This window comes from Pseudophryne corroboree, chromosome 1, assembly GCF_028390025.1.
Source record: "Pseudophryne corroboree isolate aPseCor3 chromosome 1, aPseCor3.hap2, whole genome shotgun sequence".
Lineage (NCBI taxonomy): Eukaryota > Metazoa > Chordata > Amphibia > Anura > Myobatrachidae > Pseudophryne > Pseudophryne corroboree.
Genome location: NC_086444.1, coordinates 1,189,473,170 through 1,189,491,588, shown reverse-complemented (window position 1 = coordinate 1,189,491,588; position 18,419 = coordinate 1,189,473,170). Strand labels below are relative to the sequence as shown.

General features: G+C 44.7%; 1 protein-coding gene across 1 annotated transcript in view; it reads left to right on the top strand.

Moving 5' to 3' along the window:
• LOC135051245 (vomeronasal type-2 receptor 26-like) overlaps positions 1 to 18,199 on the top strand; it is a 77,821-nt gene extending 59,622 nt beyond the window's left edge. The window contains exon 9 of the mRNA XM_063957335.1: positions 16,910 to 18,199. Coding sequence (XP_063813405.1) covers positions 16,910 to 17,823 — 914 coding nt within the window. The 3' untranslated portion in view covers positions 17,824 to 18,199. The remainder of the gene's footprint in view (positions 1 to 16,909) is intronic.
• The last annotated feature ends 220 nt before the right edge of the window (positions 18,200 to 18,419 follow it).

Here is an 18,419-nt window from a genome sequence, read left to right as displayed (position 1 = left end):
AAATTCTGCACCACCAAATTCAATGTATGTGCAAAACATGGGATGTGCTGGAATTTGCCCACATGTAATGCACGCACAATATTGGCGGCGTTGTCCGATGTCACAAATCCCCAGGAGAGTCCAATTGGGGTAAGCCATTCTGCGATGATGTTCCTCAGTTTCCGTAGGAGGTTGTCAGCTGTGTGCCTCTTATGAAAAGCGGTGATACAAAGCGTAGCCTGCCTAGGAACGAGATGGCATTTGTGAGATGCTGCTACTGGTGCCGCCGCTGCTGTTCTTGCTGTGGGAGGCAATACATCTTCCCAGTGGACTGTCACAATCATATAGTCCTGAGTCTGCCCTGCTCCACTTGTCCAGATGTCCGTGGTTAAGTGGTGCTTTTGCCAGCTTAAGTCTTTTCATTTTTCTAGTGGGAGGATGAGTGCTTCCATCCTCACGTGAAGCTGAACCACTAGCCATGAACATAGGCCAGGCCCTCAGCCGTTCCTTGCCACTCCGTGTTGTAAATGGCATATTGGCAAGTTTACACTTCTCCTCAGATATTCTTGAGGAAAGTTTAGCAGTGTCCACGTAAGCTATGTGTGAATCTGACATCTACTCACATTGTCCTTATAGAGAAGCATTTTTCACTTCCTGAACCATTTGAACAAGTGGGGAGTAGTACAAGTAAAGATGGGAATAAATCTGATGAGGAGGATATAATAGAAATTGAGGATTCATGTGTGGAAGTGGAAAAGGATGAGGGAGATATGTGTGTACTACTACTATCTGACACTGAGGATGTTGATGATGTTGTTTGTGGGAGCCATCCATCAGTGGCTGCAGTTGTTGACCGTGATAAAAAGAAAGCCATTGCGATGCATGGGCATACAACCAAAAAAGCCACCTCTTGGGTGTGGAATTATTTTTACCCAAACCTGACAATGTTTGTGAAAGTATCTGCTCCATTTGTGAGGCCAAAGTTAGTAGAGGTAGAAACATTAGCCATCTAGGCACCTCCACCATCATCATTTATGCCTAAGACATGAAATTTATTGTACAAAATTATAATGTAATTAACACCTCATCATCAACATCCTCAGAGTTATTACTTATCGGAGGTAGTCCCTCTAAAAAATTGTTTTGTGGGGCCCAAACAAACCAAACATTTCAGCTACAAGTGACGGTCCCTGTCGCTGTAATTATTGGTTTGTTAAACTGCGCATGTTCTGTTTAATATACAACATAAGGCTGGGTGTGAGGGCCCAAGGACAATTCCTTCTTGCAACTCTTTTCTTTGCATTGTGTGCTGTTTGGAGCATTGCTGACATTGAAGACAAACTAGAGATGTGCGGCTGGCACTTTTCGTGTTTTGTGTTTAGGTTTTGGTTCTAATTCCATTTTCGTGTTTTGGTTTTGGCTTGGTTTTGCCAAACCACCCTTTCGTGATTTGGTTTTGGTTTTGGTTCTGGATGATTTTTGGAAAAAAAAACATAAAAACAGCTAAAATCACAGAATTTGGGGGTCATTTTGCTTCTACGGTATTAATAACCTCAAAAACATTCATTTCCACTCATTTCCAGTCTATTCTGAACAGCTCACTCCTCACAATATTGTTTTTAGGCCTAAAAGTTGCACCAAGGTGGCTGTATGACTAAGCTAAGCGACACAAGTGTGCGGCACAAACACCTGGCACATCTAGGAGTGGCACTGCAGTTACAGACAGGATGGCACAAAAAAAACTAGTCCCCTAACAGCACATGATGCAAAGAAGAAAAAGAGGTGCAAGATGGAATTGTCCTTGGGCCCTCCCACCCACCCTTATGTTGTATAAACAGGACATGTACACTTTAACAAACCAATAATTTCAGCGACAGGGTATGCCACACGACTGTGGCTGAAATGACTCGTTGTTTGGGCCCCCACCAAAAAAGAAGCAATGAATCTCTCCTTGCACAAACTGGCTCTACAGAGGCAAGATGGAAACCAAATCATCATCCTCCAATTACTCACACCTTTCACTGTGTACGTCATCCTCACTAAATTTTAATTTGTCCCCACTGGTATCCACCATCACAGGTTCCTGTGTATGTTCTGGAGGCAATTGCTGGTAAAGGTCTTCCCGGAAATCTTAATAATTCATTTTGCTGAACATCATCTTCTCCACATTTTCTGGAAGTAACCTTCTACGCCGATCGCTGACAAGGTGACCGGCTGCACCAAACACTCTTTCGGAGTACACACTGGAGGGGGGGCAACTTAGGTAAAATAAAGCCAGTTTGTGCAAGGGCCTCCAAATTGCCTCTTTTTCCTGCCAGTATACGTACGGACTGTCTAACATGCCTACTTGGATGCTGTCACTCATATAATCATCCACCATTCTTCAATGGTGACAGAATCATATGCAGTGACAGTAGACATTTCAGTAATCGTTGGCAGGTCATTCAGTCCGGACCAGATGTCAGCTTGCGCTCCTGACTGCCCTGCATCACCGCCAGCGGGTGGGCTAGGAAATCTTATCCTTTTAATTGCAGCCCCAGTGGCTGGAGAAATTGATGAAGGAGCTGTTGACGGGTCACGTTCCACTTGAGTTGACAATTTACTAACCAGCAGGTCTTTGCACCTCTGCACACTTTTGTCTACTGGAAAGAGAGATACAACGTAGGCTTTAAACCTAGGATCGAGCACGGTGGCCAAAATGTACTGCTCTGATTTCAACAGATTGACCCATCTTGAATCCTGGCAAAGCGCATGAAGGGCTCCATCCACAAGTCCCACATACTTTGCAGAATCGCTCCATCTTAGCTCCTCCTCCAATTTATCCAGCTGCTTCTGCAAAAGCCTGATGAGGGGAATGACCTGACTCAAACTGGCAGTGTCTGAACTGACTTCACGTGTGGCAAGTTCAAAGGGTTGGAGAACCTTGCACAAGACGGAAATCATTCTCCTCTGCGCTGGAGTCAGGTGCATTACCCCTCTTTTGTCTATATCGTATGTGGATGTATAGGCTTGAATGGCCTTTTGCTGCTCCTCCATCCTCTGAAGCATATAGAGTGTTGAATTCCACCTCGTTACCACCTCTTGCTTCAGTTGATGGCGGGGCAGGTTCAGGAGTGTTTGCTGGCGCTCCAGTCATCAGCAGGCAGTAGAAGAGTGCCCAAAGTGTCTCGCAATTTTTCGGGCCACCGACAGCATCTCCTGCACACCCCTCTCATTTTTCAAAAAATTCAGCACCACCAATTTAATTGTATGTGCAAAACATGGGAAATGCTGGAATTTGCCCACTTGTAATGCACGCACAATATTGGTTGCGTTGTCCGATATCACAAATCCCCAGGAGAGTCCAATTGGGGAGAGCCATTCTGCGATGATGTTCCTCAGTTTCCGTAAGAGGTTGTCAGCTGTGTGCCTCTTATAGAAAGTGGTGATACATAGCATAGCCTGCCTAGGAACGAGTTGGCGTTTTCAAGATGCTGATACTGGTGTCAATGCGGGAGGCCATACATCTACCCAGTGGGCTGTTACAGTCATATAGTCCTTAGTTTGCCCTGCTTCACTTGTCCACATGTCCGTGGTTAAGTGAACACTGGATACAACAGCATTTTTTAGGACCAGGGTGACTCTTTTTCTGATGTCCGTGTACATTATCGGTATCGTCTGCCTAGAGAAGTGGAACCTAGATGGGAATTGATACCGGGAATACAGTAACTCTACCAAATCTGTAAGTGACTTTGAACTAATGGTGGATACAGGACGCACCTCTAACAGCAACATAGCTGTCAAGGCCTCAGTTATCTTCTTTGCAAGAGGATGACTGCTGTCATATTTCATCTTCCTCACAAAGAACTGTTGAACAGTCAATTGCATACTGGAAGTAGTACAAGTGGTCTTCCGACTTCCCCTCTGGGATGACGATCAACTCCCAGCAACAACAACAGCAGCGGCAGCAACAGCAGGCGTACCACTCAAGGATCCTACGGAGGAATCCTGTTTAGGAGAGGACTCCTCAATCTTGACAGTGACATGGCCTGCAGGACTGCGGACGTTCCTGACTGAGGAGGAAGTTGACGTTGAGGGAGTTGGGGTGTGTCTTACAGGAGCTTGGGTACAGGAGGAAAATGGGATTTAGGTGTCAATGGACTGCTTACGCTCTTACCCAAAGTTTCTGAACTTGACAATGACTTCTGATGAATGTGCAGCAGGTGACGTATAAGGGAGGATGTTTCTAGGTGGTTAACATCCTTACCCCTACTTATTACAGATTGACAGAGGCACCAGTTGGCTTGACACCTGTTGTCTGGATTTGAGGAAAAATAATTCCACACCGAAGAGGTGGCTTTTTTGGTAGTTTGCCCAGGCATCATAATGGGCTTCTTCGTTCCAAGGACAACAGGTGTCTCCCCCGGTGCCTGACTTAAACAAACTACATCACCATCAGAATCCTCATCATCAACTTCCTCCTCAGCGCCAGCAACACCCATATCCTCATCCTGATGTACTTCAACAGTGACATCTTCAATTTGAATATCAGGAACTGGACTGAGGGTGCTCCTTCCAGCACTTGCAGGGGGCGTGCAAATGATGGAAAGAGCCACCTCTTACCGTCCAGTGTTGGGAAGGTCAGGCATCGCAACCGCCGACACAATTGGACTCTCCTTGGGTATTTGTTATACCATCTCACAGCACACAGTTCTTTTCTGTGCACTTTCCAGCTTAACTCTTTTAATTTTTCTAGCGAGAGGATGAGGGCTTCCATCGTCATGTGAAGCTGAACCACTAGCCATGAACATAGGCCAGGGCCTCAGCCGTTCCTTGCCACTCCGTGTCGCTAATGGCATATTGGCAAGTTTACGTGTCTCCTCAGACGATTTCAATTTCTTTTTTTGGTTCTTATTACTGAACTTTGGCTTTTTGGCTTTTACACGCCCTCTACTATCACATTGGGCATCGGCCTTGGCAAACGACGTTGATGGATTTTCATTGTCTATGTCATGGCTAGTGGCAGCAGCTTCAGCATTAGGAGGAAGTGGTTCTTCTTGATCTTTCCCTATTTTCTCCTCAAAATTTTTGTTCTCCATTATTTTTTGGGAGTTATAAGCGACAATATGCGTCACAGGAATGACTGGAATTACTGATGACACAGGACACTACCAATGGTCTGATGCAGCCTAACAGGTTGTTATAATTGTTATACGGCAGCAGTGGATATATATAGCAGCAGCGTATATCGCCAATGGAATTACTGATGACACAGGACACACAGTACCACTGGTCTGATGCAGCCCAACACTTTTTTATAATAATATAATTGTAATTTGTTATACTGCAGCAGTGGATATACACTGCTCAAAAAAATAAAGGGAACACTAAAATAACACATCCTAGATCTGAATGAATGAAATATTCTTATTAAATACTTTGTTCTTTACATAGTTGAATGTGCTGACAACAAAACCACACAAAAATTATCAATGGAAATCAAATTTATTAACCCATGGAGGTCCGGATTTGGAGTCACACTCAAAATTAAAGTGGAAAAACACACTACAGGCTGACCCAACTTTGATGTAATGTCCTCAAAACAAGTCAAAATGAGGCTCAGTAGTGTATGTGGCCTCCACGTGCCTGTATGACCTGTACAACGCCTGGGCATGCTCCTGATGAGGTGGCAGATGGTCTCCTGAGGGATCTCCTCCCAGACCTGGACTAAAGCATCCGCCAACTCCTGGACAGTCTGTGGTGCAATGCCACATTGGTGGATGGAGCGAGACATGATGTCCCAGATGTGCTCAATTGAATTCAGGTCTGTGGAACGGGCGGGCCAGTCCATAGCATCAATGCCTTCGTCTTGCAGGAACTGCTGACACACTCCAGCCACATGAGGTCTAGCATTGTCTTGCATTAGGAGAAACCCAGGGCCAACCGCACCAGCATATGGTCTCACAAGGGGTCTGAGGGGGTTCATTACGGTATGCCGGCGGTCGGGCGACCAGCATACCGGCGCCGTGAGCCCGACCGCCGGCTTACCGACAGTGTGGCGAGCGCAAATGAGCCCCTTGCGGGCTCGCTGCGCTTGCCACGCTACGGGCACGGTGCCACGCTATTTTATTCTCCCTCCAGGGGGGTCGTGGACCCCCACGAGGGAGAATAAGTGTCGGTATGCCTGCTGTCGGGATCCCGTCACCGGTATACTGTGCGCCGGGATCCCGACAGCCGGCAAACTGAAAACCACCCGTCTGAGGATCTCATCTCGGTACCTAATGGCAGTCAGGCTACCTCTGGTGAGCACATGGAGGGCTGTGCAGCCCCCCAAAGAAATGCCACCTCACACCATTACTAACCCACTGCCAAACCGGTCATGCTGGAGGATGTTGCAGGCAGCAGAACGTTCTCCTTGGCGTCTCCAGACACTGTCACGTCTGTCACATGTGCTCAGTGAGAACCTGCTTTCATCTGTGAAGAGCACAGGGTGCAAGTGGCGAATTTGCCTATCTTGGTGTTCACTGGTAAATGCCAAATGTCCTGCACGGTGTTGGTCTGTAAGCACAACCCCCACCTGTGGACGTCGGGCCCTCATACCACCCTCATGGAGTCTGTTTCTGTTCGTTTGAGTAGACACATGCACATTTGTGGCTTGCTGGAGGTCATTTTGCAGGGCTCTGGCAGTGCTCCTCCTGTTCCTCCTTGCACAAAGGCGGAGGTAGCGGTCCTGCTGCTGGGTTGTTGCCCTCCTATGGCCTCCTCCACGTCTCCTGATGTACTGGCCTGTCTCCTGGTAGCACCTCCATGCTCTGGACACTACGCTGACAGATACAGCAAGCCTTCTTGCCACAGCTCGCATTGATGTGCCATCCTGTTGAGCTGCACTACCTGAGCCACTTGTGTGGGTTATAGACTCCGTCTCATGCTACCACTAGAGTGAAAGCACCGCCAGCTTTCAAAAGTGACCAAAACATCAGCCAGAAAGCATAGGAGCTGAGAAGTGGTCTGTAGTCACCACCTGCAGAACAACTCTTTTATTGGGGGTGTCTTGCTAATTGCCTATAATTTCCACCTGTTGTCTATTCCATTTGCACAACAGCATGTGAAATTGATTGTCAATCAGTGTTGCTTCCTAAGTGGACAGTTTGATTTCACAGAAGTGTGATTGACTTGGAGTTAAATTGTGTTGTTTAAGTGTTCCCTTTATTTTTTTGAGCAGTGTATATAGCAGCAGCGTATATCGTCACTGAATTACTGATGACACAGGACACTGGGTATATGGCAGCAGAGAACACCAACACAGCACAACACAGCTCCACTTTACAGCTACACTGGATATATGGCAGCAAGCTACACTGGATATATGGCAGCAGAGAACACCAACACTGTGACTGCCTGGACTGATGCAGCACAATACACTGAGTGACTACACTGGACTGATCTGCACAACACAGCCACACTTTACAGCTACACTGGCTATATGGCGGCAAGATACACTGGATATGTGACAGCAGAGAACACCAACACTGTGACTGTCTGGACTGATGCAGCACAATACACTGAGTGACTACACTGGACTGATATGCACAACACAGTACCACTTTACAGCTACACTGGCTATATGGACTGGACTGAGCAGCACAACCACTTGTCACCCCACTTTCCCTCCCGAATAAAAGACACTGAACACTGAGGACACCTCTAGTCTATGCACTCTCTGAGACTGGAGTGAAAATGGCTGCAACGCGCGGCTCCTTATATGGTATCCAAATCCCGTGAGAATCCGACAGCGGGATGATGACGTTTTGCCGAGTTCGGGTTTCCGAGTCAAGAGGGAAGATTCGAGCCTGGCTCGGATCCACCTCGGAAGCCAAAGTTCGGGAGGGTTCAGTTCTCTGAGAACCGAACCCGCTCATCTCTATGACAAACATTTGTATAGTTTATTAAACTGCCACCCTGTCTGCCACTGCAGTGCTTTCTGTTTCCTAGATGTGCCACGTTGGAAGTTTAAGTGCCACACGTTTGAGCTGTCCACTGCTGTCGCTTAGCTTAGTCATACAGCTACCTCGGAGCAACCTTTTGGCCTAAACTGGATGAAAACAATATTGTGAGCTGGTCAAAATTGACTGGAAATGAGTGGAAATCAATGTTATTGAGTTTAAAAATACTGTAGGAACAAAAACAGGCCCAAATTCTGTGATTTTAGCTGTTTCTATGATTTAAAAAAAATACAGAATCAAAACAAATATAGATCCAAAACAAGAAGGAGAGACAGATCCTAAACGAGAAACCAAAACCCGAGATTTGGGCAGGCGCACATCCCTAATTACTGAGTATATTGCATGCCATTATGTTTGTTTATTAGTTTGCATATATTATGTATACAGTATTGTATAGTTTTTATTAGTGATGAGCGGGTTCGGATCCTCGGGATCCGAACCCGCCCGAACTTCACTTTTTTTTACACGGGTCCGAGCGACTCGGATCCTCCCGCCTTGCTCGGTTAACCCGAGCGCGCCCGAACGTCATCATCCCGCTGTCGGATTCTTGCGAGACTCGGATTCTATATAAGGAGCCGCGCGTCGCCGCCATTTTCACACGTGCATTGAGATTGATAGGGAGAGGACGTGGCTGGCATCCTCTCCGTTATAGTAGAACACAGAGTCACTTGGTTAGTTATAATTGTGGGGAGGATTGGGGACGGGGAGCAGCTGTTAGGGAGTACAGTGCAGGGTTTTGATGATTATACCACCAGTGAGTTTAATCCTTTGTTTCTCTGCCTGAAAAAAACGCTCCACCATATCTGTGCTCACTCAGTGTGCTGCACTGCTGCATGATATATCTGTGCTGAGTGCACTGCTCACACTGCCTAATTGTGGGGACTGGGGAGCAGTTATAGCAGGAGTACAGTGCACAGTTTTGCTGACAGTGACCACCAGTCCAGTATACGTTTGTCTGCCTGAAAAACACTCCTGTGTTGTTGTTTTTTTTCTTCATACTAGTTTAGCAGTCTGCTGACAGTGTCCACCAGGTCCGTTATATACCGTATATATTATATATATATATATATAAGCAGTACGATAGGCCACGGCTGTACCTACCTCTGTGTCGTCAGTGCACTCGTCGTCCATAAGTAATATAATACTATACTATCCATCCATCTACATTGTATACCTGTGTTGTTGTTTTTTTTCTTCATACTAGTTTAGCAGTTTGCTGACAGTGTCCACCAGGTCCGTTATATACAGTATATTATATATATAAGCAGTACGGTAGGCCCCGGCTGTACCTACCTCTGTGTCGTCAGTGCACTCGTCGTCCATAAGTCATATAATACTATACTATCCATCCATCTACATTGTATACCTGTGGTGTTTTTTTTCTCTTCATATTAGTTTAGCAGTCTGCTGACAGTGTCCACCAGGTCCGTTATACTTATATACAGTATATATATATATATATATATATATATATATAAGCAGTACGGTAGGCCATGGCTGTACCTACCTCTGTGTCGTCAGTGCACTCGTCGTCCATAAGTAATATAATACTATATTATACCTGTGTTGTTGTTTTTTTTCTTCATGCTAGTTTAGCAGTCTGCTGACAGTGTCCACCAGGTCCGTTATATACAGTATAATATATATATAAGCAGTACAGTAGGCCACGGCTGTACCTACCTCTGTGTCGTCAGTGCACTCGTCGTCCATAAGTAATATAATACTATACTATCCATCCATCTACATTGTATACCTGTGGTGATTTTTTTTTTCTTCATACTAGTTTAGCAGTCTGCTGACAGTGTCCACCAGGTCCGTTATACTTATATACAGTATATATTATATATATATATAAGCAGTATGGTAGGCCACGGCTGTACCTACCTCTGTGTCGTCAGTGCACTCGTCGTCCATAAGTAATATAATACTATACTATCCATCCATCTACATTGTATACCTGTGGTGTTTTTTTTCTTCTTCATACTAGTTTAGCAGTCTGCTGACAGTGTCCACCAGGTCCGTTATACTTATATACAGTATATATTTTATATATATATATATATATATATATATATATATATTTATATATAAACAGTACGGTAGGCCATGGCTGTACCTACCTCTGTGTCGTCAGTGCACTCGTCGTCCATAAGTAATATAATACTATACTATCCATCCATCTACATTGTATACCTGTGTTGTTGTTTTTTTTCCTTCATACTAGTTTAGCAGTCTGCTGACAGTGTCCACCAGGTCCGTTATATACAGTATCTTATATATATAAGCAGTACGGTAGGCCACCGCTGTACCTACCTCTGTGTCGTCAGTGCACTCGTCGTCCATAAGTAATATAATACTGTACTATGCATCCATCTACATTGTATACCTGTGTTGTTGTTTTTATTTCTTCATACTAGTTTAGCAGTCTGCTGACAGTGTCCACCAGGTCCGTTATATACAGTATATTATATATATAAGCAGTACGGTAGGCCACGGCTGTACCTACCTCTGTGTCGTCAGTGCACTCGTCGTCCATAAGTAATATAATACTATACTATCCATCCATCTACATTGTATACCTGTGTTGTTGTTTTTTTTCTTCATACTAGTTTAGCAGTCTGCTGACAGTGTCCACCAGGTCCGTTATATACAGTATATTATATATATAAGCAGTACGGTAGGCCACGGCTGTACCTACCTCTGTGTCATCAGTGCACTCGTCGTCCATAAGTAATATAATACTATACTATCCATCCATCTACATTGTATACCTGTGGTGTTTTTTTTTTTCTTCATACTAGTTTAGCAGTCTGCTGACAGTGTCCACCAGGTCCGTTATACTTATATACAGTATATATTATATATATATATATAAGCAGTACGGTAGGCCACGGCTGTACCTACCTCTGTGTCGTCAGTGCACTCGTCGTCCATAAGTAATATAATACTATACTATCCATCCATCTACATTGTATACCTGTGTTGTTGTTTTTTTTCTTCATACTAGTTAAGCAGTCTGCTGACAGTGTCCACCAGGTCCGTTATATACAGTATATTATTTATATAAGCAGTACAGTAGGCTACGGCTGTACCTACCTCTGTGTTGTCAATGCACTCGTCATCCATAAGTAATATAATACTATACTATCCATCCATCTACATTGTATACCTGTGTTGTTGTTTTTTTCTTCATACTGGTTTAGCAGTCTGCTGACAGTGTCCACCAGGTCCGTTATATACAGTATATTATATATATAAGCAGTACGGTAGGCCACAGCTGTACCTACCTCTGTGTCGTCAGTGCACTCGTCGTCCATAAGTAATATAATACTATACTATCCATCCATCTACATTGTATACCTGTGGTGTTTTTTTTTTTTCTTCATACTAGTTTAGCATTCTGCTGACAGTGTCCACCAGGTCCGTTATTATTATTCTGTATATATTATATATATAGCAGTACGGTAGGCCACGGCTGTACCTACCTCTGTGTCGTCACTCGTCGTCCATAAGTATAAGTAATAATAGTATACTATCCACCCATCTACATTGTATACCTGTGGTGGCTTTTAGTTGTGCGCAAAATATGGAGAACAAAAATGTGGAGGTTAAAAAAATAGGGAAAGATCAAGATCCACTTCCACCTCGTGCTGAAGCTGCTGCCACTAGTCATGGCCGAGACGATGAAATGCCATCAACGTCGTCTGCCAAGGCCGATGCCCAATGTCATAGTACAGAGCATGTAAAATCCAAAACACAAAAGATCAGTAAAAAAATTACCCAAAAATCAAAATTAAAAGCGTCTGAGGAGAAGCGTAAACTTGCCAATATGCCATTTACGACACGGAGTGGCAAGGAACGGCTGAGGCCCTGGCCTATGTTCATGGCTAGTGGTTCAGCTTCACATGAGGAGGGAAGCACTCATCCTCTCGCTAGAAAAAAGAAAAGACTTGCGGCAAAAGCACAGCAAAGAACTGTGCATTCTTCGAAATCACAAATCCCAAAGGAGAGTCCAATTGTGTCGGTTGCGATGCCTGACCTTCCCAACACTAGACGGGAAGAGCTTGCGCCTTCCACCATTTGCACGCCCCCTGCAAGCGTTGAAAGGAGCACCCGCAGTCCAGTTCCTGATAGTGAAATTGAAGATGTCAGTGTTGAAGTACACCAGGATGAGGATATGGGTGTTGCTGGCGCTGGGGAGGAAATTGACAAGGAGGATTCTGATGGTGAGGTGGTTTGTTTAAGTCAGGCACCCGGGGAGACACCTGTTGTCCGTGGGAGGAATATAGCCATTGACATGCCTGGTGAAAATACAAAAAAAATGATCTCTTCAGTGTGGAAGTATTTCAACAGAAATGCAGACAACTGGTGTCAAGCCGTGTGTTGCCTTTGTCAAGCTGTAATAAGTAGGGGTAAGGACGTTAACCACCTCGGAACATCCTCCCTTATACGTCACCTGCAGCGCATTCATAATAAGTCAGTGACAAGTTCAAAAACTTTGGGTGACAGCGGAAGCAGTCCACTGACCAGTAAATCCCTTCCTCTTGTAACCAAGCTCGCGCAAACCACACCACCAACTCCCTCAGTGTCAATTTCCTCCTTACCCAGGAAAGCCAATAGTCCTGCAGGCCATGTCACTGGCAAGTCTGACGAGTCCTCTCCTGCCTGGGATTCCTCCGATGCATCCTTGAGTGTAACGCCTACTGCTGCTGGCGCTGCTGTTGTTGCTGCTGGGAGTCGATCGTCATCCCAGAGGGGAAGTCGGAAGACCACTTGTACTACTTCCAGTAAGCAATTGACTGTCCAACAGTCCTTTGCGAGGAAGATGAAATATCACAGCAGTCATCCTGTTGCAAAGCGGATAACTGAGGCCTTGACAACTATGTTGGTGTTAGACGTGCGTCCAGTATCCGCCGTTAGTTCACGGGGAACTAGACAATTTCTTGAGGTAGTGTGCCCCCGTTACCAAATACCATCTAGGTTCCACTTCTCTAGCAGGCGATACCGAGAATGTACACGGACGTCAGAAAAAGACTCACCAGTGTCCTAAAAAATGCAGTTGTACCAAATGTCCACTTAACCACGGACATGTGGACAAGTGGAGCAGGGCAGACTCAGGACTACATGACTGTGACAGCCCACTGGGTAGATGTATTGCCTCCCGCTGCAAGAACAGCAGCGGCGGCACCAGTAGCAGCATCTCGCAAACGCTAACTCGTTCCTAGGCAGGCTACGCTTTGTATCACAGCTTTCCAGAATACGCACACAGCTGAAAACCTCTTACGGCAACTGAGGAAGATCATCGCAGAATGGCTTACCCCAATTGGACTTTCCTGGGGATTTGTGGCATCGGACAACGCCAGCAATATTGTGCGTGCATTACATCTGGGCAAATTCCAGCACGTCCAATGTTTTGCCCATACCTTGAATTTGGTGGTGCAGAATTATTTAAAAAACGACAGGGGCGTGCAAGAGATGCTGTCGGTGGCCAGAAGAATTGCGGGCCACTTTCGGCGTACAGGCAATGCGTACAGAAGACTGGAGCACCACCAAAAACACCTGAACCTGCCCTGCCATCATCTGAAGCAAGAGGTGGTAACGAGGTGGAATTCAACCCTCTATATGCTTCAGAGGATGGAGGAGCAGCAAAAGGCCATTCAAGCCTATACATCTGGCCACGATATAGGCAAAGGAGGTGGAATGCACCTGTCTCAAGCGCAGTGGAGAATGATTTCAACGTTGTGCAAGGTTCTGCAACCTTTTGAACTTGCCACACGTGAAGTCAGTTCAGACACTGCCAGCCTGAGTCAGGTCATTCCCCTCATCAGGCTTTTGCAGAAGAAGCTGGAGGCATTGAAGGAGGAGCTAAAACAGAGCGATTCCGCTAGGCATGTGGGACTTGTGGATGGAGCCCTTCATTCGCTTAACCAGGATTCACGTGTGATCAATCTGTTGAAATCAGAGCACTCCATTTTGGCCACCGTGCTCGATCCTAGATTTAAAACCTACGTTGGATCTCTCTTTCCGGCAGACACAAGTCTGCAGAGGTTCAAAGAACTGCTGGTGAGAAAATTGTCAAGTCAAGCGGAACGCGACCCGTCAACATCTCCTCCTTCACATTCTCCCGCAACTGGGGGTGCGAGGAAAAGGCTACGAATTCTGACCCCTCCCACTGGCGGTGATGCAGGGCAGTCTGGAGCGACTGCTGATGCTGACATCTGGTCCGGACTGAAGGACCTGCCAATGATTACTGACATGTCGTCTACTGATTCTCTCATCATTGAAAGAATGGTGGAGGATTATATGAGTGACCGCATCCAAGTAGGCACGTCAGACAGTCCGTACGTATACTGGCAGGAAAAAGAGGCAATTTGGAGGCCCTTGCAGAAACTGGCTTTATTCTACCTAAGTTGCCCTCCCTCCAGTGTGTACTCCGAAAGAGTGTTTAGTGCCGCCGCTCACCTTGTCAGCAATCGGCGTACGAGGTTACTTCCAGAAAATGTGGAGAAGATGATGTTCATTAAAATGAATTATAATCAATTCCTCCATGGAGACATTCACCAGCAGCAATTGCCTCCAGAAAGTACACGTGGATCTGAGATGGTGGATTCCAGTGGGGACGAATTAATAATCTGTGAGGAGGGGGATGTACACAGTGAAAGGGGTGATGAATCGGACGATGATGATGAGGTGGACATCTTGCCTCCGTAGAGCCAGTTTGTGCAAGGAGAGATTGATTGCTTCTTTTTTGGTGGGGGCCCAAACCAACCAGTCATTTCAGTCACAGTCGTGTGGCAGACCCTGTCACTGAAATGATGGGTTCGTTAAAGTGTGCATGTCCTGTTTATACAACATAAGGGTGGGTGGGAGGGCCCAAGGACAATTCCATCTTGCACCTCTTTTTTCTTTCATTTTTATTTGCGTCATGTGCTGTTTGGGGAGTATTTTTTGGAAGGGCCATCCTGCGTGACACTGCAGTGCCACTCCTAGATGGGCCAGGTGTTTGTGTCGGCCACTAGGGTCGCTTAGCTTACTCACACAGCTACCTCATTGTGCCTCTTTTTTTATTTGCGTCATGTGCTGTTTGGGGAGTATTTTTTTGAAGGGCCATCCTGCGTGACACTGCAGTGCCACTCCTAGATGGGCCAGATGTTTGTGTCGGCCACTTGGGTCGCTTATCTTAGTCACACAGCTACCTCATTGCGCCTCTTTTTTTCTTTGCGTCATGTGCTGTTTGGGGAGTATTTTTTTGAAGGGCCATCCTGCGTGACACTGCAGTGACACTCCTAGATGGGCCAGGGGTTTGTGTCGGCCACTTGGATCGCTTATCTTAGTCACACAGCTACCTCATTGCGCCTCTTTTTTTCTTTGCGTCATGTGCTGTTTGTGGAGTATTTTTTTGAAGGGCCATCCTGCGTGACACTGCAGTGCCACTCCTAGATGGGCCAGGTGTTTGTGTCGGCAACTAGGGTCGCTTAGCTTACTCACACAGCTACCTCATTGCGCCTCTTTTTTTCTTTGCGTCATGTGCTGTGTTGGGAGTATTTTTTTGAAGGGCCATCCTGCGTGACACTGCAGTGCCACTCCTAGATGGGCCAGGTGTTTGTGTCGGCCACTTGGGTCGCTTATCTTAGTCACACAGCTACCTCATTGCACCTCTTTTTTTCTTTGCGTCATGTGCTGTTTGGGGAGTATTTTTTTGAAGGGCCATCCTGCGTGACACTGCAGTGCCACTCCTAGATGGGCCAGGTGTTTGTGTCGGCCACTAGGGTCACTTAGCTTAGTCACACAGCTACCTCATTGCGCCTCTTTTTTTCTTTGCGTCATGTGCTGTTTGTGGAGTATTTTTTGGAAGGGCCATCCTGTCTGACACTGCAGTGCCACTCCTAGATGGGCCAGGTGTTTGTGTCGGCCACTTGGGTCGCTTAGCTTAGTCACACAGCTACCTCGGTGCAAATTTTAGGAATAAAAATAATATTGTGAGGTGTGAGGTGTTCAGAATAGACGGAAAATGAGTGTAAATTATGGTTATTGAGGTTAATAACACTATGGGATCAAAATGACCCCCATATTCTATGATTTAAGCTGTTTTTTAGGGTTTTTTGAAAAAAACACCCGAATCCATAACACAACCGAATCCGACAAAAAAAATTCGGTGAGGTTTTGCCAAAACGCGTTCGAACCCAAAACACGGCCGCGGAACCGAACCCAAAACCAAAACACAAAACCCGAAAAATTTCCGGTGCACATCACTAGTTTTTATAGTTAATGGAACACTCCTGGGTGCTGTTAAAAAAAAAAAAATTCAGTTTTTTCATGACTAACTTGTATATATTTATTCACTGATATTACTTATATTCTAAGTTTCATAACAAACATTATTTCTGCTGGTACAATTTTATTAACAATAGCAATCCCATGTGTTGTGGGTTGTTCTTGAATCATCTGAGTATCAGTTTTTAAACTATTTAATAGTGTGACTGTTATTTATTATTTATATCAAAATCTATCCTTTACTTCTTATTCTCTGCTGGGATAAGCTCCTACAGTATCATATACATTTATTATTTCTTTGATACCGTATGCAGTTTTATGAAAAAAACTTGTCAGGGCAAAACTGTGACTATTAAGAAATTGGTTCCTAAGTGAATAGAGAGAATGGGGTAAGTTTACTAAGATGGGAGTTCTATTTAAGATGGGATGTTGCCCATAGCAACCAATCAGATTCTACTTCTCATTTATCTAGCACCTTCTTGAAGATAATACCTGGAATCTGATTGGTTGCTATGTGCAACATCCCATCTTAAACAGAACTCCCATCTTAGTAAATTTACCCCAAAGAGAGAAAGAGAATGAATGGGGAAGAGGTGACAGAGAGAGGGAGAATAATTTAAGTTGATATTATTGCTGAAATATTTCATTTATGTCACAATTCTTTTGTTCTATAGACAATGAAAATTGCATAAAGTGCAGAAACACTGAATGGCCAAACAATGCAAGAAACCAGTGTATTGCCAAAGCACAAGAGTTTCTCTCTTATGGAACAGACACTATAACTTCAGTGTTTACTGTCATCACTGCCTTATTTACTGTTATAATTGTCCTCATAATTGGAATATTTATTTCCTTCTGGAACAGCCAAATTGTCAGAGCTAATAACCAGAACCTCAGCTTTATTCTCCTCATCTCTCTAAAGTTGAGTTTACTCTGTGTATTTCTCTTCATCGGTCACCCAGTGGATATAACCTGCATGCTGCGGCAGATCTGCTTTGGAATCATATTTACTATCGCTGTGTCCTCAGTCCTGGCCAAGACTATAATGGTTTGCATCGCTTTTAAGGCCACAAGTCCTGGAAGTTCTTGGAAAAAATGGATGGGAGTAAAGCTATCAAATTCCTTAGTGGTGATCTGCTCATCTGTCCAGGTCCTGAATGGTGTCATCTGGTTGTCAGTTTCTCCTCCATTTCAAGAGTTTGACATGGACACATATCCCGGGACTATCATTATCCAATGTAATGAGGGTTCTGTGCTGGCATTTTATTTCATGTTGGGTTACATGGGATTCCTGGCAGCTGTGAGCTTTGTTCTGGCTTTCATGGTGAGGACATTACCTGACATCTACAATGAGGCCAAATACGTTACATTCAGCATGCTGGTGTTCTGCAGTGTGTGGGTCTGTGCCATCCCGGCCTATCTGAGCAGTAAGGGGAAAAATATGGTCATTGTAGAAGTGTTTGCTATATTAGCTTCATGTATTGGGTTATTAGGCTGTATATTTTTCCCTAAATGCTACTATATACTGACGAGAACTGAAATAAACAAAAAAGATCTTTTCGTCCGAAAAACACCCAGTTCCTCATAACATGATTTCATTTCCCGTAATATTCTCCTTATCTCTACTTCATAATATTATATAAATACCTTTGCACGTAACCAGCTGTACACATCTCGAGTTACATTCATTCCTGTGCCATATTAGATTTATGCCAAGTGTAGAAATAGCATATATATGTCCAGATGTAGATCTGAAAATATGTATACATCTCTGCATTCTAAGCATATATATTATACAGATGTGCCCTGGCCTTAGCCACGCAGCTCATCTCGGTGCACTAAGTATCGGGCGACTTGGCCATGCTGAGCATCTTTCTGGCTGAAAATGTGGGTCTTATTCGTATAAATAAAAGAACTTAAAGTGAAAAAAAAATACTTTTCTACATTATTCTGTCAATGTAATGTGTGACATTTGTGTATCTGTGTGTGAATTGTATATGTATTATGAATAAAGTAAAAAATTCCTAATGTTTATTACCGAGCTAAAGTTGTTAGATTCGTAGCAATGCTAGTGCCTCATACATTCTCTATATGGTGTGAGAATGATTCTGAATCTGTATGATTCAATGTAGTAGCCACTGCTTTTTCTGACGAGATGTAGTCAATTTACCAACAATCCATATC